The sequence below is a fragment of the Dysidea avara genome, chromosome 7 (assembly GCF_963678975.1).
Source record: "Dysidea avara chromosome 7, odDysAvar1.4, whole genome shotgun sequence".
In the NCBI taxonomy this organism is placed as follows: domain Eukaryota; kingdom Metazoa; phylum Porifera; class Demospongiae; order Dictyoceratida; family Dysideidae; genus Dysidea; species Dysidea avara.
In genome coordinates, this window is record NC_089278.1 from 22,562,873 (window position 1) to 22,585,494 (window position 22,622).

At 38.3% G+C, this 22,622-nt stretch overlaps 1 protein-coding gene across 1 annotated transcript in view; it reads left to right on the forward strand.

The window, feature by feature from the left end:
• The first annotated feature begins 2,527 nt into the window (after positions 1-2,527).
• Positions 2,528-22,622, forward strand: part of LOC136260202 (uncharacterized) — a 33,865-nt gene continuing 13,770 nt past the window's right edge. Inside the window, exons 1-4 of the mRNA XM_066053839.1 lie at positions 2,528-2,646; positions 6,966-7,331; positions 7,380-7,507; positions 20,511-20,652. Of these exons, the coding sequence (XP_065909911.1) occupies positions 2,586-2,646; positions 6,966-7,331; positions 7,380-7,507; positions 20,511-20,652 (697 nt within the window). The 5' untranslated portion in view covers positions 2,528-2,585. The remainder of the gene's footprint in view (positions 2,647-6,965; positions 7,332-7,379; positions 7,508-20,510; positions 20,653-22,622) is intronic.

Below are 22,622 nucleotides of genomic sequence, written 5' to 3' on the forward strand. Positions count from 1 at the left end.
TCCTTAGTTGATGTTAATATCAAGGATTTGAAACCTCATAATATTATGTAGTTGGATTCAGTCACAAATGTGCATGGGGGACCAAAATACAATTCCTTGGCTATGGTGAATATACAATTTTTTGAGAGTGACTTAACTCTAATGACAGTTGTGAGCACTTAAGGCACAGAGGGGCTGGTCTCCCAGCTGTTAACTTGTCAACCTCTGAGTAATTTATATAGGTAGTGATTAGTGTATTTTTCACTTGTTTTTGATATTAAATGTCTCACAAAATTATGTTTTGTTATTCCATTATTGTAGTTTTATATACATGAGCATCACCTGTCTCTGTCATGTAGGTAATTAGTGCAGTAGCTGCAACAGAAAGCCTGCATGATTATTATAGTTCCTATCCATTTCCATTCCCACTCCAAAACAGCCATGGCCAGTTGTTCAGGCAGCCAACTGCTTAGCACAGATATTACATACTACACATAATATCTAACTGTACGCACTTAGCCAGGGTTATATTGGTCCCAAGATCATGCATGCTGTTCTGGCCTCAAGTAGAGCTACACAGCTAGCTGTAAATCATATATATATACATAACTGCTAGTCTAAAGTTGTACGAAGTTAGAATCCATTAAAAGAAAAAAATTTAACTAGTGGCATATAACCCTCTTAGCAAGCAGCCATGTGCTATAGGAGCCATAAGGAGCAAGACGTCTTATTAATCAAGAATATATACACACAGGGGTACCATGCACTGGCAGCCACAGAAGGGAGCCTGGCAAGGCTTACACTAATTAAATTACATTGTTAAAGTATATAGAAAGAGAAAAAGTTCAGATCAGGAGATCCGCTATAGATCCCAGTCCAGGGAGGCTCTAGGGTTAATAATTCTATGTGAGCAGGACATGGCAATACAAGCAGCCTGCTCAAACAATGATCTTACAGTCTTCTTTGCAACACAAAAAGTTGAGTGCTAGCCACTTGAGCAAGTGTGTCTGACATAAAGTGACCCAATCTCAATAGAAATAAGATCAGCAGTTAACCCAGAATGTTGGAGGTCATGTATTAAAGAACCTTACCAATCTTCCTTCTAAGCTCTCGCAGCCAATAGATGCTGGTGGGAATTGTTCGTTCAAACAAGTAGATTGAATCATAGGAGTTAAAGCCAAGTTGGGTCTTAGACTACTAAGGATGGTAGAAAGATTGGTATAGCAGGAGGGCTGACACTGGCAAGATATATAGCCTGGAAGGTCAGCATAAAGTTTAAAACAGCATAAAGTTTAAAACATTCAGGTAACAGCTACTGTTGGAACAAAAACCTGCAAGACTATCCAACCTGCCCTGATCAAGAGCAACAGAACATACAGTCAAGATATGGTTCGTTGTGGGCTGGAGAACTTGATAGAGAGCATATTTAGGGTTAGTAATGATGTTCCATTTGGCCAGGTTCATAGGAGTTGGCAGAGTATCACAGCCAAGGTCACCACAATCATCGCGTAGAAAGAAGGACACTCAATGAGGCCATGCATCAATCTCTTCCACAATGGACAAGCTTGCTCCAGGGTGACAATTGATATCTGTAAATTTAATTTGATGGTTCGAAGCTTGATTCCCAATAATCAACGTGTGTAGAATGTAAGTAATGGCACGCATGGTTCTTGAATGTAGCAGAGTGAATGCTGGCAACTGAAGGCTTAGCAGCAGATAAAGAGCCGAGTACAGTGGAAGAGACATCTGGACTGCTAGCTAGAATAGAATGTCGTAGCTCTGGATCAACTGACCGTTCAACAGCCAAAATGTATGACAGCTTAGCCGACTGCTTCAAATGTACATTGATAGCTGGACATTTTCCCAGTAAAAACACTATTTCAGTAAAAAAGTTCACTATTTCAAGTCAGTATTGAAGTCCAACTAACCTAAAATTTTGGTGCCTGAAATGTCACCAAATTCAGCCTTTTCAGTCTTTTTAGCTTGGATTTTCAAAAATTTTCCTGGTGGCATACCCCTGACTCCCAACTACACTACAAGTCCTACTTCTCATCTAACGAACCTACCTAGATAAAAGTCTGGCTACGGCCCTGTGCACTTGGCCCCTGTGGGTCTCTAGCTGCATTCAATCTAGACTTCAACAATATGTTTCGACAACATTGATCGGTGTTTTGCAGACTTGTTAGCCAAGAGGGTTTATCATAGCCTAGCTATAATGCAGACTCACAAAGAAAGAAAAACAGGCCCATCCAATCTTACAAGTGATATTGCAGGCAATTCTTCATTAAATAATTTTAAATCAGCTATATAGATAATTACTTTTATGACTATAGATTTATGTTAATGTAATAATTATATTCATAGTTAATTTTGTTTATTGCATCTAATTTATGTATGTAGCTATATGTATGTAATTGAATGGGTGTACAGGCTTCTAAGCCTCAACCCAAATCACATCATAATCATAATCATTGGTTGACAATGTATGTTTATAATAACCGGTTAGCTACCGATTAGCTATAATTATTATTGAATTAAGTGATTAGCTAGCTGCGCTGCCCTCGTTCCAGGAGAGTGGATTCTCTCAGCTGCTGTTGAACACAGTGATGTTGTTGCGTGTACTAATCCTGGTGACTGCAATGCCGCTTAAATGCTGCGAATGTCTACGTGAGTTCCGTCTGTTTGTGTGCGGTAGTACGTAGCTATATGCCACGCTGTGTTACCAACTGTGTTGCGACTTGCCAAGACCTGAGCACTGAGTGATAGAATCGTATGTTACTTAGCATCCTTGTGTTTTAGCATTCAGTTGGTAGTGACTACATGCATGCAGTATTGTACCGTCACATGTGTGTGCCGGATGCCGAGCATAGCACTGCTACAGTGGAGCCTCTGTGAGACACTTCAGTTGGGTTAGCCTGCTGTAAGATACTCTAAAATGTATGGAACACTAAAATCTTCAGTTATGGAGGTTGTTGTTTTTTGTATTCTTTTGAAGAGTTGTTCACTGTAGATTAGTTTGGTGGCGTCCGCCCTTTGCATAAAGAGTTATGATAATAAGGTCTGGTGGGCGCCTGGTCTGGTCACACGGAGTTGTAACAATGTCATCACAATAATGGCAGCAAGAATGGCATGACTAACACCCATACAAAGTAGTTATTGAATCTGGTTAATAGACGGCTGCTAACACAACCAGTACTTTCCATGTTCTTTATGCAGCATCACTGGTACATCAGTTCCAATTACAAGGCTCTTTATTACCTCCATCTTTTGCTCTTGTATAGAACACCCTAGTATTGACTACAAAATCTTAATGCATCTTCACAAAACTTCGTGACAAACTCTTGCACACGTTACACAATTCTACAGTATCTATGGTAACTCCAAAACAAACATCACAAAAATTTACTAATTACCAATGACGTGATCTGATTGGTGTTACCTATTTTCTGCAATACACTACAAATTTTGAATGCTAGAGTGACCAGATCTTTCCTCTTTATGCGAAGGGGTGGGTGCCACCAGACTAATAATAGATATTTTAATTATAGCTGGAACCTTGCCTGAAACTTGTGATTGCATACAAACCTTGCTGACTGCTTCATCAAGAAAATCATAGATTTATTACCCGTATTATCATATACGCATTGCATTTGATATATGGCTGAGATTTTCAAAATGATATTGTTTGTAGTTGACTACTTTAGTTAAGTAAATTCATTGTTTCCTGATGCATTTCAATCTCAAAAATGCATGTGGGCAGGCAATTTATTATGCTATTGCTACTAATTTTTTTAAAGTCACATTTATAATAAGTCGCTGATTATCGGCACCATTTCATCACGCAGTTGTAATTCCTTAATTCAATGGTGTATGAACTTCCGGTTTGAACCATTTAACACAGCAGTCCTTCGTCTCTTAGCACACCAAATTTTAATTATCTCACGTGAGTGAACGTCTTGTTATAAGGAAAATCGCAATACCTATCGTGTGCCAATTATCGGCACGGAGTACCTATTATCGGCAACTGTACTTTCGTGATTGACCAATTATCAGCACGATGTGCGATTTTGTGTGTAACTCCATGATGGTTCGTTGGTTCTTTGTGAAATTTTTATGGGAGATGCAGTCCTTGGATAACTCCGTTTCCCAGAAGTTTTACAAAGATGAGGCCAGCTTGTTCAAGAGATATTCAGGTTAGATGTAAAAGCATACTAGATTCCAATATAAATTATTTTTACACAATTCCATGCTCAACCAGCATAGCTTGTATAGCGCTTTAGCAACAATAATCACCAAATGAAAACGATTCTAAGAAATGTTTTAGAGGATATAACAGCCCATTGTGGAACTTGGTAGCTTCCATATTCCCTGTAGCCTCTACAGTTTACAAGTGCTGATAATTGGTGCCTGCCGATAATTGGCGACTTACGCTATAAAAGGCAAGAAAATATAAACTAAAAACATAAACAGTAAAAGCAATGTTTCTGACTAAGGTAGGGTTACCAATGTAAAAAAATCAACATCTTCAGAATAATTTGCTATCTGCTGTGGACTAACCCTCACTTGAGTAAAGCTCAAGTGGTGGTAAATTGTATTGCCTTCTCAGGGTGAAAATTGATCAAACTATTTGCAGATCACGAGTTGATGAGCTGTAACTCCTGGAAATGATGATTTTTTATCACAATACTGCACTTCGACCTTCCTCTATAAGTATACCTTCACCTAAAAGTATTGGTGGTTTTATTGGTGAAGCATGGTTGCCATTGTTGCATCATTTGGACAGGATTTTGGGGACCAAAGTTTTTATCCATTAATACCAAACAAATGATAGCCAAAACTTCCTCACACCAAGTAATAGTCACCCGTCAGCAAAGAAGTCACATACCAAGTATGGCTAAACTCTGAGCTTGCTAGCCATCTGGCTGGGCCTGGTATTGGACAAAATTCGCTCAACGTTTTCCTCATCACTTGCTCCCTCAACAACTTAAAACCGTAGTTCTTGGCGTATAACAACTTTAAGACCATAACATATAACTAGCACCAAGAGTTTTGTCAAGTTTTGTTGTTAGAAACTGTAAGAAAATGGCGTTTATCAATATAACTTTGGAGTCATGTGATTGAGCATGGTTATGGCTACTAATAGACTGAGTGTGGCCCCAACTAGACATTGGGTTACCTGCAGTTCAAATCCTGGGGTTGGAGGGATTTTTTTTCCTTACTTTGGCCCCTTTTCTGTTACACCTTTTCAGTTAGTAAGTCAAGTCATTAGGTCTAAGTCCCTGAAATTAGGTTAGGTAATCCTAAGGCTGCAGCACATGTTGCTGTCAGACCTTCAGTGCTGGTCACTGTAAAGTGCTAATTATACAACCAAGTAGTACGAATAATACGAAATGCGGTAAAATTATGTCATTAATAATGAATGAATGAATAATAAATAATAAATAATGTTTGAGAAAACTACGAGGCCTAGAGACATGAACTAAGCGGGGATAGATTCGCCTGTGAATGAAGGCACAACCGTATAATAAGTACGCCTGTTCGTGCTGATGACCTTACCGTACGTGTAATTCTATATAATGCCCGGCACCACGCCCTTGTTTAATTACAGATTGCTCGAACGAGAAGATTAGTAAACGTCCGCGGAGAGGCCAGGCGCCACTTTACTGGTAAGCAACAACATTACAAGTATGTTTAAATATTTGTAACTGTGTATTTTGTGTGCAGGATATGCGCTCTAGGCGTCATGCAGTGAAGGACCAGCTGATGACCAGTTGGGATACCAGCTGATGACCAGTTGGGATACCAGCTGATGCGCTCATAAACAACCAGCTGGAACAGCAAGGTAATGAGTAATGTAAAACTTGTACCGGTAGTTGTATTATAGGTCTACATCTTCATCCTTCATCTGGCTTGCTAGCAGCTGGAATTATTTTGATTATACTGGCACCTTCATCTGGCTTGCTGGCGGCTGGAATTATTTTCCACTCGGCTTAACTACTAGTCTACTGTGAGTCTGTAATAGCTAAACAAGAAGCCAATTCAGTGCTGCATATACAACAATGTGTAACTATCTCCTGTATGTTGTGCATGGCTGTATGCATAATATAGACTGTGATCACTGTGCCAATGCCACACCGCTGGTATACAGGTACATCACCAGTGGCCTCTAGTTACAACAGAGTCTGTTGTGCCATATTGGCTTGATTGGGATCAATTGCTAATTGTGCCTTCACCATATCCCTTATTCTGCATAGCCTCACTTCACTGCTGAGTCATCTTCAGAGACAGGTCACACCTACAATATATAGTTACTTTCAATATAGCTAACTTAACTTGGTTTTTTGTGTAGGTTGTGTTTTAGTATTGTGATTTTCTGATGCCAGTTAAACTCCCTTGCCTGTGTACGTATGCATATGTATCATTTCCACAGGTACACGCACACTGCTCTGAGTGTTTCCTATGGCACTGTTTATACTTGCCCAATGGGTAGGTTGCAACGTTGGTGTATGTACTTGGTTGTATGTGACGCGGTCCTAGTAATAATAATAATAATAATAATAATAGCACTAGCCAAATTCGTACACACACACACGCACACACTTTTCAGAAAACAATTTCAGTAAACCAGGTGCATGTCCAGTTGGCCATGGGTGGGCATCTCGTTTAAAAGAAGACTGCAAAATATGAACATAATCTGAAATATGCTACCACTATCTGATTACATATATATTATGCACTTAAGATTGAGATACTCTAATAGAGCAGTCACATACTATAATACAGCAGTGAGTAAATACTGATATGCTCTAATAAAACAGTCAGTTTTCAAACATGGTCTTGTTATGAAAGCACTATTTTGAGCATGATGAGCTTGTGTACTGAAAGCATAATAGACTAATTTCATAGCATAGTTGGATCAAGCCTACTAAGATACAATGTAGTGCCATATACATTAATATGCTAGTATATAGCTACATTTATCTTAGGCCGAGAAAATGAAAACTTTGCTGTCCAGCCTCATCCAATTCAGTTTAATGAGGAACCTGAGGATTGGACAGTATCAGTAGGGAGCAGTGTCAGTCTAACATGTAACACATCAGTGGTACAAATAGTTGGTTATCTTGATGAGGAGAGAACTCCATCACCACAAATTGAATGGATTCACAACAATGTTACTATCAGTTCTGGTGGTCACTATACTATCAACAATTCTACTATGGGTACCAGTATTCTGACTATCACTGATGTAACACTAGTGCAGCAAGGAGACTACCATTGTTTGGTGAATGACTGGAAGAAAGAAGATGGTGGATGGTGGACTAGTACAAGGAGTAGGTCAGGTCATATCACAGGTAATTTGTAAAATTCTAACCTTACTTGAATTCCACTCCCATCTACAGTAATGGATCCCAGTAATACTTCAGCTATTGTGAATGAACAACAAAATGTGATATTATCTTGTGTTGCTTTAGCTATGGAAAATGCTGATATAGTTTGGATGAGGAATGGTCTGGAGATGACAAAACCAGTAAGGGTGTAATTACAGTACTTTGTTTAGTACTGCATTAAACTAACGACAGATATTATACAGACAGTGTAGACAGTGCAGTATGATAGTAGGGATCTTGAAGATTTGCACTTCCCTGCTGTAAAAAAAAAATCTAGCCTCGCCCTTCCTTCATGATGTCTTGGCAGTATTAGGTATTATCAAGCCCATCAGAACAATAAGTATATGTGCCTCATGATTTATTAACATCTTGGCCACATGCCCCATGCTTTATTTTTCATATAGCACTTGCAGCAATGCTTTAAATGATTTATGGAACTTTCTAGTCATAACTTGCAGTCATACACTAGGACTCATAATTAACACGCGTTGCACAAATTATTAGTAGCCTGAATGCACACAAACTAGTTTAACAAAGTAACTCACGCATAGTTCGCCATAGTTTGGCATGGTAGATGTTCATCACATATTTTGGCAGGTTTTGGTCACAACCCACAATCAATTCTATTGTGACACATGGTGAAGTATTTCCGTGATATCTCCAGGACTTGTCCATTTACATTAACAAATGTAACAGTAACGTTACCTTTTTCCACCCACCATCGAAGTATTTTGATATGTCTAAAAGTAATCCAGTGGTAAAACTCACAGTGGCTGGAGTGACTGACCACTCAGCACGGTGCAGGCTATCTGGCTTGAGTGGTTAGTTGACTGGCACCACAGGCTCTGCACTAGAGCATGTGGGCAACTGTGCTTTATTTCCTACAAAGAGTGCTTTATTGCATCGCAAAGAGTGCTTTAATCCTATACAATAAAGCACTCTTTGTGGACAATAAAGCACTGTTTACCCTAAAGTGTACTTCATGAAATTTGAAGTACACTTTTTCATTTGATCTCGCCCACACAAAGTTCTATAAGTTACTAGAATTTACCGGTGGAATCTTATAGATTAACCTGTAGAAAAGTAAAAGACAAATGAAAAGCAAGCCCCAAAGACACCTACAGGTAAGTTGCTTATACATGCAAACATCTAATCAAAAACAGCCAAGCTATAAAAAAGGGCGCAGCCACATAAATTGATCAGAGTGGCGGCCAAGAAATAGTTGTAATTTACAATTACAAATTAAACTAAGTGAAATTTATATCACTGCAGCCATTTCTTGATCTAATCAATAACGGCTAAGCCATGAAAAAGGGTATGGCTTGAATCGCATAATCAACAGTTTACCTTCTTGTAGAATATGAGTGCTTGTTATGTTGCATGTTGATCTATAGTCCATTGACAGCCAAATTCTCCAGGACCCCTGGCCAAATTGCCAAATCGCATCATACTAACCATCCAATACATAGAACTACTTAGTAACCATATATCTAACTACTTGCTATAAACTAAGGAGGTTGACTGTGTTTTTTTGTATACATAATAGTAACCGCAATGAAGTTATCAAACAATTAAGTCGGTCTAAACTAAGTAAACTTCAGTAGAAAGCAGCCCAAACAAACAAAGAAATCCCAACTAGCTATTTACTAAGGTGTATTACACTCCAAAGAACTATTCTATACAGTTTACTTACAGTGCAATCCATTCCACAGCTGGTTTCTTTGTGATCTGCTGTTGCGCATGCATATCTGCACTCGTGTCCACCATGCCACATCTGGGATAAAGCAGCCAACTATCGACTTCACCTGTCTCCATTAATTGATGTATAACACTTTCTTTGTTATCAGCTACTAGTTTTTAATTCAAAGAACAATTTAATTCGCCTATTATAACAGGTTACACTTTACATATTGCATAACAAATGTGCACTAGTCTGGGAAGGATCCGGTTATCCCAGAAACGGAACCTCTATGGGCATCCAGTACTAGCACATCTTGCTATGAAATGCGTTTTACAAGTTATAGTGAGGCTAACTATGAGTGAGTTATAATGCCATACCGCCATATGGCGGCAGTGGCGGTTAAAGGGTTATTAATTAGCAAGTTTTTTTAAATTGCTCGTACTCGTATGAGATGAGCATTTGAGCATACCATAAGTAGTTTCCTAAGCTTACAAGCAACTGTTCCTACTCAGACCCAATGTTATATGTGCACTATAGGTAAATTCACACATTTTTTTGATAATGTCACACCACAATGCACACACACATGTACACACATATATACATACATACATACATACATACATATACATATACATACATCCATATGATCTATGATACAACCATGCATATTATATGCAACATTGTTTGAAACACGACATCCCTCAGAATTGTATGCTTTGCTGACTGTCCTCTTGGGGTAATGTTCATATCTCAAGTAGTCTGGAGTTTCCTACCATTCTGGTTCAATATCTGTTTTGTGATACCTGTCATTATAGCCGCTGCCTGCATGGCAGTAGTACTAAAAAACCATTAAGTTATGCTCCTTAGTGGTGCTATCAGACAACATAGTCACCATGTCTCACCATGTCTCTTTAAGTTGCATTTTAACACGACATAGGTGAGTGTTAATTGTAGGGCTGTGACGAATATTGAAATTTATCTTCAAATTTTTCACTAAAAAAATGTTCACTTCGGTGTCAGCTTTCAAGTTACAGGTTTTCTTGCATTTATGCACACCCTTCTTAAGTTTTATTCTAATCCTATTTAATAAGTTTGTAAGCATTTATATAATGAATAGCAGCAGCGCTAAATGTCGTGATCGATTGATTGCAAAATGGGCATGTCCACTATACTACAATCATGCATAGGCAAACACCAACTGATGGCTAAAAGGACAATTTCCATGCATTATCTGTCAGTTTATAAGGTGTTTTAGGGCTACAGCTATGGTAGCAAGCTAAACTGCAATGTTTTAAAAGTGGGCGTGGCACATGAAAATTGATTGTGAAAAGACGAACATCAACTGTGCACAATGAATAAGCAGCTGGAATAAAGATAACAGTATTTAGTTGAAGTTCTTTTGAGGCTATGAGTGCATTACAAAGCTTCAAAGAATAGCTATATAATTCAAAGTTTACAAAAGCTATTTTAGTTGGACATTATAGATGAATTAAAAAATGAAAATTTTAAGAGGAAGAATAGGGATTGCTGAACAAAGCCATGAAACAAGAAGGGATGCTGGGGTGGTAATGTAAACCACCAATCCCTATTTTGACTCTCTGTCATAAATCTTTAGGTACATGTTCCATCATTTTGAAATAGGAATTTTTGGTTTACTTTACCACCTCAGAAATCCTTTCTTGTTTCATGGCTTTTTCAATGATCCCTATTCTCCTTCCTAAACTTTTCAATTTTCTAGTTTATGTACTTTTTATTAATCCAGTAATGGATTACGGATTTGCTGTAATGAAGACTGCATTTCAGTACACACATGAAACTGATCAAATTGCAATGTACTTACAGAGTCTCCTGATATGAGATAGAATTTACATCACTAGTGCCTTTAATAGCACTCAAATTCAGTGCAAGAATCGTTGTTATGCACTTGACTGCATTATTAGAGTATTTACATGACTGCTCTATTAGAGTATTTAATCTGGATAACCCGCCCACATACAATAATCACGTAGTGAAAAAAACCACCTTGCAACAAAGTTTTCAGCACAGACTAAGCTTCCTGGCCTATACTGAGTTAATAAGGACAGATTTTATTAGCAACAAGCAGTGCACACCGGAAAACCTAACTCTAAATGCAATATTGTATGGCTTCATGTGCATAATGGCATTTTGGTGAGGGGAAGGTAATGACCTGAAACTTTGTAGGTCACCTTGGAAATTATTTCTGAAAGATGAAGTATTGCTTGTACATTTGAAAAATGAAAATTGACGATCGAACGAATGATTCTAATGGGAGTTTACAGAATTTTACGGAAATCTAAAATTACAGATTTTGTAAATTTAAATAACAGAATTTTATGGATTTAAAAATTCTGAATTTTATGGAGAAATATGAATGGAAATGTTCTTTGTAAAAAATGAAATATGGGCACCCATATTTCAAAATTTGAAATTTCATAGACAATTTTGGCTTGTTACCTACCCCTCGCCTTTTGGTAAGAAGACATGGCCCAGCTTGGGCTGTTTCCATCCAAAAGCAAAATCAAAAATAGGTCATGGACATGCACAATGATCCTTTCAGCAAGCCTTGCTACTTTTTATCCCAGGATTCTCCTTGTAAACTTCATTATGCCTGTGAAAGAATAATCAAGACACACAGTAGTGTGTCGTGTGGCCCAAGAAGCCGGCGCGTAACACCCATGAGTATATTGACAGGAAGAAAGAAAACGCAATTTTCACACCTCCGTAGCTCTGTGCTTCCTTGATGAAACAAGACGATTTTTGCTGTGGACATGCCCTCCGACTGCAGCACTCCACATTCCAAATTTGAGCAAAATCGCTTCGCGCGTTCCCAAGATATGCGACTTCAAAAATTGGCTCAGTTTCTTCATTTTTTTTCCTTCTTCTTCTTATTTTCTTTTTCTTGTCGCACACTTACAAAAACTGCTATAAAACTCGAAGGCCGTATCCGATTGCCTTGAAATTTGACACACAGAAGGGGGATATTAAGGCGCATCTCGGTACCAACTTTGGCTGGAATACGATAAACAGGCAAAGAGTTATGAGCGATTATTCACGAAAAATAACACCAATATGTTGTCATGCTTACAGGGTAAACCGCGTATGGGAAGAAGCTGAAAATCGGTGGGTGAATAGGTTAACTATTGAACCTCAAACCTTTTGTGGTTTGAAAGAAATCGAGTTAAAAAACAGGAAGATACAACGAAAAAACCAACAATGTGTAACAATTATGCAATCGAGATTATCTAATAAACAAAAACGACTGCTTGCCACGCCTACCAGATAAACCACTTGGGGTAGTGCTTTGAAAATCGTTGTAGAGATGGAGTAATCATCTTAGAAAGGCTCATCAATGGTGTAGAAGAATCAGACTTAAAGCCACGGAGTTATAACACAAAATCCAACTTGGTGCAGCAAGTGCAAGATCGAGATACTCTAATAGAGCAGTCATCCTAATAGAGCAGTCACCCTGAAGAGAATTCAAGAGATCAGCTAGAAATAGGAAACCTGTATAGAGATCAGCTACACACAAGTCACCCTGTAGAGAGATCAGCTAGAAGAAGTTACCTTGTAGGGAGTTCATGCAACTATGGAAAGAGATAGTTCAGCTGGAAAAAATCACCTTGTAGAGTTCAGCTACAAAGAAACCACCATGTAGAGAGTTCAGCTACAAACAAATCACCCTGTGGAGAGATCAATAGAAGAAGTTACCTTGCAGAGAGTTCAGCTACAAAGAAACCATCATGTAGAGAGTTCAGCTACAAACAAATCTCCCTGTAGAGAGATCAGCTAAAAGAAGTTACCTTGTAGAGAGTTCAGCTTCAAACAAATCACCCTGTAGAAAGATCAGCTAGAAGAGGTCACCTTGTAGAGAGTTCAGTTACAAAGAAACCACCATGTAGAGAGCTCAGCTACAAACTAGTGACCTTGTAGAGACATCAGCTAGAAGAAGTTACCTTGTAGAGAGTTCAGCTACAAAGAAACCATTCTTTAAAGAGCTCAGCTGCAAACAAATCACCTGTACAGAATTCAGCTACAAATAAATCACCCTGTAGAAAGATGAGCTAGAAAAAGTTACCTTGTAGAGAGTTCAGTTACAAAGAAACCACCATGTAGAGAATTCAGCTACAAACTAGTGACCCTGTAAAGACATCAGCTAGAAGAAGTTACCTTGAGAGAGTTCAGCTACAAAGAAACCATTATTTAAAAAGCTCAGCTGCAAACAAATCACCTATACAGAATTCAGCTACAAACAAATCACCATGTAGAGAGATCAGCTAGAAGAAGTTATCTTGTAGATAGTTCAGCTACACCCTGTAGAGAGATCAGCTAGAAGAAGTTAACTTGTAGAGAGTTCAGCTACAAAGAAACAGCATTGAAACCGGGTCGGGTCATCCGGGTCACATTTTCTCCGAGCCATCCTGGTCTGACCCGGTTCACTTGAGAAACGAAATTGTTCGTTTGACGACGTGGAAACTTATAAACGCTATCGTGTAGCTCTTTCGTGCCCACTCAACATACGCTCAGCCACGCTCATTTGTTAGTAAGTGTAGTATGTAGCATGAAATTGAGGGGTTGCTATTGTCAGTAGGTGAAGACTTTTTTTTTTTTTTTTTTTTTTGGTCTTCAACCTACAGCTAGGCTGAAGTTGCAATATTTACTCAACACGAATCGAACACTCAAAATGTAGACTCGTTCACTCGCTCGAGACTAGCCGAAACACGTCTCAGCTTTAATTAATCCGGGTCAAATCCGGGTCTGACCCGGATTGCTATCCGGGTCAGCAGTAGTGACCCGGTTTCAACGTTGCAAAGAAACCATCATTTAGAGAGTTCAGCTTCAAACAAATCACCTGTAGAGAGTTCAGCTACAAACAAATCTCCCTGTAGAGAGATCAGCTAGAAGAATTCACCTTGTAGAAAGTTCAGTTACAAAGAAACCACCATGTAGAGAGTTCAGCTACAAACTAGTCACCTTGTAGAGACATTAGCTAGAAAAGTTACCTTGTAGAAAGTTCAGCTACAAAGAAACCATTCTGTTTAGCTGCAAACAAATCACCTGTACAGAATTCAACTACAAACAAATCACCCTGTAGAGAGGTCAGCTAGAAGAAATTACCTTGTACATAGTTCAGCTACAAAGAAACCACCAAGTAGAGAGTTCAGCTGCAAAGAAACCATCCTGTAGAAAATCCAGCCACAAACAAATTGCCCTGTAGAAAGATTAGTTAGAAGAAGTTACCTTTTAGAGAGTTCAGCTACAAAGAAACCATTCTGTAAAGAGCTCAGCTGCAAACAAATCACCTGTACAGAATTCAGCTACAAACAAATCACCCTGTAGAGAGATCAGCTAGAAGAAATTACCTTGTAGAGAGTTTAGCTACAAAGAAACCACCATGTAGAGAGTTCAGCTGCAAAGAAATCACCCTGTATAAAATTCTGCCACAAACAAATTGCCCTGTAGAAAGATCAGTTAGAAGAAGTTACCTTGTAGATAGTTCAGCTACAAACAGATCTCCCTGTACAGAGATCAGCTAGAAGAAATTACCTTGTAGAGAGTTTAGCTACAAAGAAACCACCATGTAGAGAGTTCAGCTGCAAAGAAATCACCCTGTATAAAATTCTGCCACAAACAAATTGCCCTGTAGAAAGATCAGTTAGAAGAAGTTACCTTGTAGAGAGTTCAGCTACAAAGAAACCATTCTGTAAAGAACTCAGCTACAAACAAATCACCTGTACAGAATTCAGCTACAAACAAATCACCCTGTAGAGAGATCCGATCAGCTAGAAGAAATTACTTTGCAGAGAGTTCAGCTACAAAGAAACCACCATGTAGAGGGTTCAGCTGCAAAGAAATCACCCTGTATAAAATTCTGCCACAAACAAATTGCCCTGTAGAAAGATCAGTTAGAAGAAGTTACCTTGTAGATAGTTCAACTACAAACAGATCTCCTTGTAGAGAGATCAGCTAGAAGAAATTAACTTGTAGAGAGTTCAGCTACAAAGAAACCACCATGTAGAGAGTTCAGCTGCAAAGAAATCACCCTGTAGAAAATGCAGCCACAAACAAATTGCCCTGTTGAAAGATCAGTTAGAAGAAATTACCTTTTAGAGAGTTCAGCTACAAAGAAACCACCCTGTAGAGAGATCAGCTAGAAGAAGTTACCTTGTAGATCGTTCAGCTACAAAGAAACCACCCTGTAAAGAGATCAGCTAGAAGAAGTTACCTTGTAGATCGTTCAGCTACAAACAAATCACCTGTAGAGAGATCAGCTAGAAGAAGTTACCTTGTAGAGAGTTCAGCTACAAAGAAACCACCATGTAGAGAGTTCAGCTGCAAAGAAATCACCCTGTATAAAATTCTGCCACAAACAAATTGCCCTGTAGAAAGATCAGTTAGAAGAAGTTACCTTGTAGATAGTTCAACTACAAACAGATCTCCTTGTAGAGAGATCAGCTAGAAGAAATTAACTTGTAGAGAGTTCAGCTACAAAGAAACCACCATGTAGAGAGTTCAGCTGCAAAGAAATCACCCTGTAGAAAATGCAGCCACAAACAAATTGCCCTGTTGAAAGATCAGTTAGAAGAAATTACCTTTTAGAGAGTTCAGCTACAAAGAAACCACCCTGTAGAGAGATCAGCTAGAAGAAGTTACCTTGTAGATCGTTCAGCTACAAAGAAACCACCCTTTAAAGAGATCAGCTAGAAGAAGTTACCTTGTAGATCGTTCAGCTACAAACAAATCACCTGTAGAGAGATCAGCTAGAAGAAGTTACCTTGTAGAGAGTTCAGCTACAAAGAAACCACCATGTAGAGAGTTCAGCTGCAAAGAAATCACCCTGTATAAAATTCTGCCACAAACAAATTGCCCTGTAGAAAGATCAGTTAGAAGAAGTTACCTTGTAGATAGTTCAACTACAAACAGATCTCCTTGTAGAGAGATCAGCTAGAAGAAATTAACTTGTAGAGAGTTCAGCTACAAAGAAACCACCATGTAGAGAGTTCAGCTGCAAAGAAATCACCCTGTAGAAAATGCAGCCACAAACAAATTGCCCTGTTGAAAGATCAGTTAGAAGAAATTACCTTTTAGAGAGTTCAGCTACAAAGAAACCACCCTGTAGAGAGATCAGCTAGAAGAAGTTACCTTGTAGATCGTTCAGCTACAAAGAAACCACCCTGTAAAGAGATCAGCTAGAAGAAGTTACCTTGTAGATCGTTCAGCTACAAACAAATCACCTGTAGAGAGTTTAGCTAGAAGAAGTTACCTTGTAGAGAGTTCAGCTACAAAGAAACCACCATGTAGAGAGTTCAGCTGCAAAGAAATCACCCTGTATAAAATTCTGCCACAAACAAATTGCCCTGTAGAAAGATCAGTTAGAAGAAGTTACCTTGTAGATAGTTCAGCTACAAACAGATCTCCCTGTACAGAGATCAGCTAGAAGAAATTACCTTGTAGAGAGTTCAGCTACAAACAAACCACCATGTAGAGAGTTCAGCTGCAAAGAAATCACCCCGTAGAAAATTCTGCCACAAACAAATTTCCCTGTAGAAAGATCAGTTAGAAGAAGTTACCTTGTAGAGAGTTCAGCTACAAAGAAACCATTTTGTAAAGAGCTCAGCTGCAAACAAATCACCTGTACAGAATTCAGCTACGAACAAATCACCCTGTAGAGAGATCAGCTAGAAGAAGTTACCGTGTAGATAGTTCAGCTATAAACAAATCTCCCTGTAGAGAGATCAGCTAGAAGAAATTACCTTGTAGAGAGTTCAGCTACAAAGAAACCACCATGTAGAGAGTTCAGCTGCAAAGAAATCACCCTGTAAAGAATTCTGCCAGAAACAAATTGCCCTGTAGAAAGATCAGTTAGAAGAAGTTATCTTTTAGAGAGTTCAGCTACAAAGAAACCATTCTGTAAAGAGCTCAGCTGCAAACAAATCACCTGTACAGAATTCAGCTACAAACAAATCACCCTGTAGAGAGATCAGCTAGAAGAAGTTAACTTGTAGAGAGTTCAGCTACAAAGAAACCATCATTTAGAAAGTTCAGCTTCAAACAAATCACCTGTAGAGAGTTCAGCTACAAACAAATCTCCCTGTAGAGAGATCAGCTAGAAGAAGTTACCTTGTAGAGAGTGAAGCTACAAACAAATCACCCTATTGAAAGATCAGCTAGAAGAAGTCACCTTGTAGAAAGTTCAGTTACAAAGAAACCACCATGTAGAGAGTTCAACTACAAACTAGCCACCTTGTAGAGACATCAGCTAGAAAAGTTACCTTGTAGAGAGTTCAGCTACAAAGAAACCATTCTGTAAAGAGCTCAGCTGCAAACAAATCACCTGTACAGAATTCAGCTACAAACAAATCACCCTGTAGAGAGATCAGCTAGAAGAAATTACCTTGTGGATAGTTCAGCTACAAGCAAATCACCCTGTAGAAAGATCAGTTAGAAGAAGTTACTTTGTAGAGAGTTCAGCTACAAAGAAACCATTTTGTAAAGAGCTCAGCTGCAAACAAATCACCCTGTAGAGAGATCAGCTAGAAGAAGTTACCTTGTAGATAGTTCAGCTACAAACAAATCTCCCTGTAGAGAGATCAGCTAGAAGAAATTACCTTGTAGAGAGTTCAGCTACAAAGAAACCATTCTGTAAAGAGCTCAGCTGCAAACGAATCACCTGTACAGAATTCAGCTAAAAACAAATCACCCTGTAGAGAGATCAGCTAGAAGATATTACCTTGTAGATAGTTCAGCTACAAACAAATCACCCTGTAGAAAGATCAGTTAGAAGAAGTTACCTTTTAGAGAGTTCAGCTACAAAGAAACCATTCTGTAAAGAGCTCAGCTGCAAACAAATCACCTGTACAGAATTCAGCTACAAACAAATCACCTGTAGAGAGTTCAGCTACAAACAAATCCCCCTGTAGAGAGATCAGCTAGAAGAAGTTACCTTGTAGAGAGTGAAGCTACAAACAAATCACCCTATTGAAAGATCAGCTAGAAGAAGTCACCTTGTAGAAAGTTCAGTTACAAAGAAACCACCATGTAGAGAGTTCAGCTACAAACTAGTCACCTTGTAGAGACATCAGCTAGAAAAGTTACCTTGTAGAGAGTTCAGCTACAAAGAAACCATTCTGTAAAGAGCTCAGCTGCAAACAAATCACCTGTACAGAAATCAGCTACAAACAAATCACCCTGTAGAGAGATCAGCTAGAAGAAATTACCTTGTAGATAGTTCAGCTACAAACAAATCACCCTGTAGAAAGATCAGTTAGAAGAAGTTACTTTGTAGAGAGTTCAGCTACAAAGAAACCATTATTTAAAGAGCTCAGCTGCAAACAAATCACCTGTACAGAATTCAGCTACGAACAAATCACCCTGTAGAGAGATCAGCTAGAAGAAGTTACCTTGTAGATAGTTCAACTACAAACAAATTTCCCTGTAGAGAGATCAGCTAGAAGAAATTACCTTGTAGAGAGTTCAGCTACAAAGAAACCATCATGTAGAGAGTTCAGCTGCAAAGAAATCACCACTGCCCAAATTTCAAGGCAATAGCTCTTTCCAATCTGAAGTTATCAATTGTCAAAGTTGGCAAATTGGATGTGTGTAGAAGGCCCCTTTTCGCAAATCCGGTCACATATGTATTATATATATAATTTGTACATTTACTGATAAAATATTTAAAGTACATCTACTTCATCTTTTCTTCTTCCTGTAGTAAAGAAAAAAAACATAGATTAAAAAGTCCCAAAGCTGGCCATAGGCCGGCTTTGGGGTATACAAATACAAAAAGAAATGAAATCTAATCCAAAACAGCCAAGCTGTAAAAAAAGTGTGCGGCCCTCAGAAAGGCTATGGTGAAAAAAGATGTGAAATCCAAGGTGGCGGCCAAGAAATGGCTGTGATGGTAGGTTAATGGTAAAAATTTTAATAATGGCAATTCAGGTAAATTTTGTGAAGCGTTTACAGCTTGGCTGTTTTGGATTAGATAATTATTATGAACAATAATAATCATATTAAAAACTTTGATGCATTTACTGTACATTAATCTTTTTAAGAATTATGGAAAGTACCACCGTTTTTCAAACAACACACCATAACTTCCGCATACTTCAGTTTACGGAGGTAGGGTTGTGTTTATCAGAATCCTTACGCATCTGGTGATTTGAAATATTTTGAACAGTGACCAATGGAAAAGAGAGGAAAGGGCCTTGTACAGTGAATTTATGCATCTAGGTACAAAATTTTACTGTGAAAAAACCTTATTTTTTGTATGTTTTGTGATGTATCTTTGTAGAATGGCCAGTTAAACCATTAGTTCAGGTGGATTCTTAATCAGTACAATTTAACACATTGAATAAGACCAAGTTTAGTGAATTGTGTGAGCAACCCAGTGCACTTTTGGGGCTTGCGTACTAAGGTAATGAATTCCTCCCATAGAAAACTGTATGGAGCTTGCATTGTAGTGGGGTTAGCTGTAAATAACTGCCACTATGAAAGCATTACAACAAAGTTTGGATGCCATTGCATAGAGAAATTCAAGGGCTTTGTTTTTACAGTACTTCTCAAGCGCAACATCGCACTTACTCACATGTGCAACTTTGCTCAAGATTTTTAAAATCGTTAATTAAGGGGCGTGGCAACTTTTGCTCACGAGACAGTGTGGCAGCTGTTTTGCTCACAAGAATTGCAACCGAAACAGTTGCCATGCCTCTTAATTAACAATTTTTAAACTCTCTAGCAAAATTGTGCGTGCGAGTGAGTGTGACGTTGAGATTGGGCAGTACTGTATGTATGGTTTGTCGGGAAAATTATGGATTCTAATGGGTGCACTTTTGCCTTATTTGTATATAATGCAATCATGTATTTTACATTGGACAAGAAATGACTTTAAAATTCATCAGTGGAATCAAGCTAAAACTGCAAAAAGGACATGAAGTAGTTATTAGATTATTTTAATGCATACTTCATAAGAATTGAGGTTAAAATTCAGTGCTGTGTAAAATTTTCAACATGTTACAATTTCCAATAGCCTTTGAACAAAATGGCAAATTTCAGTTTTGTCTGAAATACACTTACTTTTTCCTTTTCACTTGATACTTACTAGTGGAACTATACTCATTGCAAAGAACCATTAGAGGGTTGTTTTGAGTTGTAGGACGATTTTCAAGGTGGTTTTTAGGTGTGTGTTCTAGTAGGACTTTTGCAAAAAGCATGGGCGATCCCTATTATGAACCCACTATTGTGGAGTATGCTGCATCCTCTTGTATCTTACAATCCAGAAATTGAAGTATTTGATAATCTAAGCTGCAAAATTAACAGATGTATAGTTGTGTATTACAGTATTTAGATAAAGCCTTGTATTTTAAACGAATGAGCTCACAACAGAGCTAGTATAGGATACACTGTGTTATGCTGTACTTGTGTTACCATAAGTTATTAATCAGTTAACAGATGGTGATGGTAACCTGTTGTTGTTTGGGGTCAGTGAAGATGATATTGGACATTATCAGTGTAACAGTAGTGTTGGTGAAGTGTCAGTGGGTTATTATCTGAATGTTGAGGGATACTACAGTAGTGGACAATTGGGTATGTGTTGTTAGTATGTACTGTTGATAATGAGATGAACCCTGAGTACAAGCATAGTTAGTAATGCTCTATGTTATTGTCATAATCACTTGTTTGATAAAAAAAAACTCTTATTTTCTTATTGCGATATAGAATACATGACTATTCTATTAGAGTAATATTCTGCTTCTCTCAGTAAAATCTCATCTTTCAGGCTCGTGTGTGTGTGTTTTTAATAAGACAACTCTCCTCAGGGTAGTAAGATAAAATTAGTATATGTAATATATAAACTACGGCTACAAAATGTATTTCATTTATAATTACCATTTTAGCATGGGCATTCAAAGGTGCCACTCAGGCTTTAACTAGCACATTGCCTAGGCAATATTATCACACTGATATTGCTCAAGCAATATGTGACCCAGTCTGGGGAAACTGGTTTTATCGCCTATTTAAAAGTATCAAGAAATTCCAGTTTTAAGTATTTAGTGTGTTGTAGCTCGCCAATGGTTGAAGCTGTGTATACCAAATATTCACATGTTTTAAACCAATTCCTTACCTTCCAGAGCATCCACTGTGCAAGTAGCCAACAGCTAAGTTTCCTGCTACTTTAGATAGTTTTTAAACAGTGGTTGACTATATCAGGCAAAAGGGAGGGAGTTGGGGGCCTGGAAGGAGGGCAAGCAGCTGTTAAAAAATTTGAAAAAGAAGGCGTAGGGATGAATTAGGCCAAGTTATGGACCTTTCGGGTCTAAAAAAACTGGCTATAATGAAAGGAAATTCATAGCAGAGGCCTTTATTCAACACCATGGAGCTGTACGGCCACATACAGCCATCCCCAGGCTGACCAGAGCTCCACACTGCATGTACAGATCACCACTGGGCTTGGGAAAGGCAGCCAGAAAAAGCAGACCGTTCAAGCCTAGCTGATTGTGATTGTGAAATTTAATAGTATATTCATGTAGCTTTGTGTTTTTGGTGAAAATTCGAATCTGCTAACATGGGCGATAAGACTGGTTTTCTTAGATCCAGTCACATATCTTGATATTGCCCATTCAATGTTTGCTTGATGCCAAAGATAGGATACACGTTGACTCAGTATATTAAGCGACATGGAGTGTTAAATTGTGGGTTTGGGTTTACAGGTTAGTGTAGTCACTAAGTTTTGACTAGTTAATAGTTGCTAAATGACGAATGATCAGTAAAAATAATTGATTGGGCAATGCATGAATGCATAATTCTACCCACCACATGTCAGCCATTGAGCAGACCATGGAACAACACAAAGAGGTAAACTAGTGAATAACTTATAGTCTTATGTACTTAACTTAATATATTAACTTGCTTACTGCCCCAAAGTTAATAAAGATGGTGAAACTAAAACCCACAATCACATTTTTCTGGTGTTGTGTGCAAAGCATAATGATGCATGAATAGCCCATGCTATTAAAGCCACTACTGATCATCAGATACTGATGTATAAAAGAAACAGGGTGAGTGCTCTGTGTAGGTGACCTCCCTTGTGTTTACCAGAATCCCAATGCATCTCAGACAATGGTAAAAGTGTTCAGATAAGTGAATTGTCTGGATAACTGAAGCCCATACATTTACAGAGCTCTGTTGAACTACTCTAATAGAACATACAGTTGTATTAAAATACTCTACAGACTGATAATTCCTAATTTTGCTTCTACTTGTTTGTTTACTACTAATGAACCCGTGCATACTGCATCAAAAGGAAGAATGATGCCAGGCATGCCATTTAAATAATTTTGCATCTGAGCATGTGCCCCAACTATCAATTATTACTGAAAGTGAAAATTTCCATTATGCTTCATCTTCAGCTATGTTCAGTCCATTACACAGTGTTACAAATGAAAAACGCCACATGAAGAACCTTTGCAATCAACCCAGTCATGACTATTCCCAGTGCTTCTTTCTGGATTTGAGCATAATTTTGTTCTGTCTTACAAGAAACATATGCCGTTGGG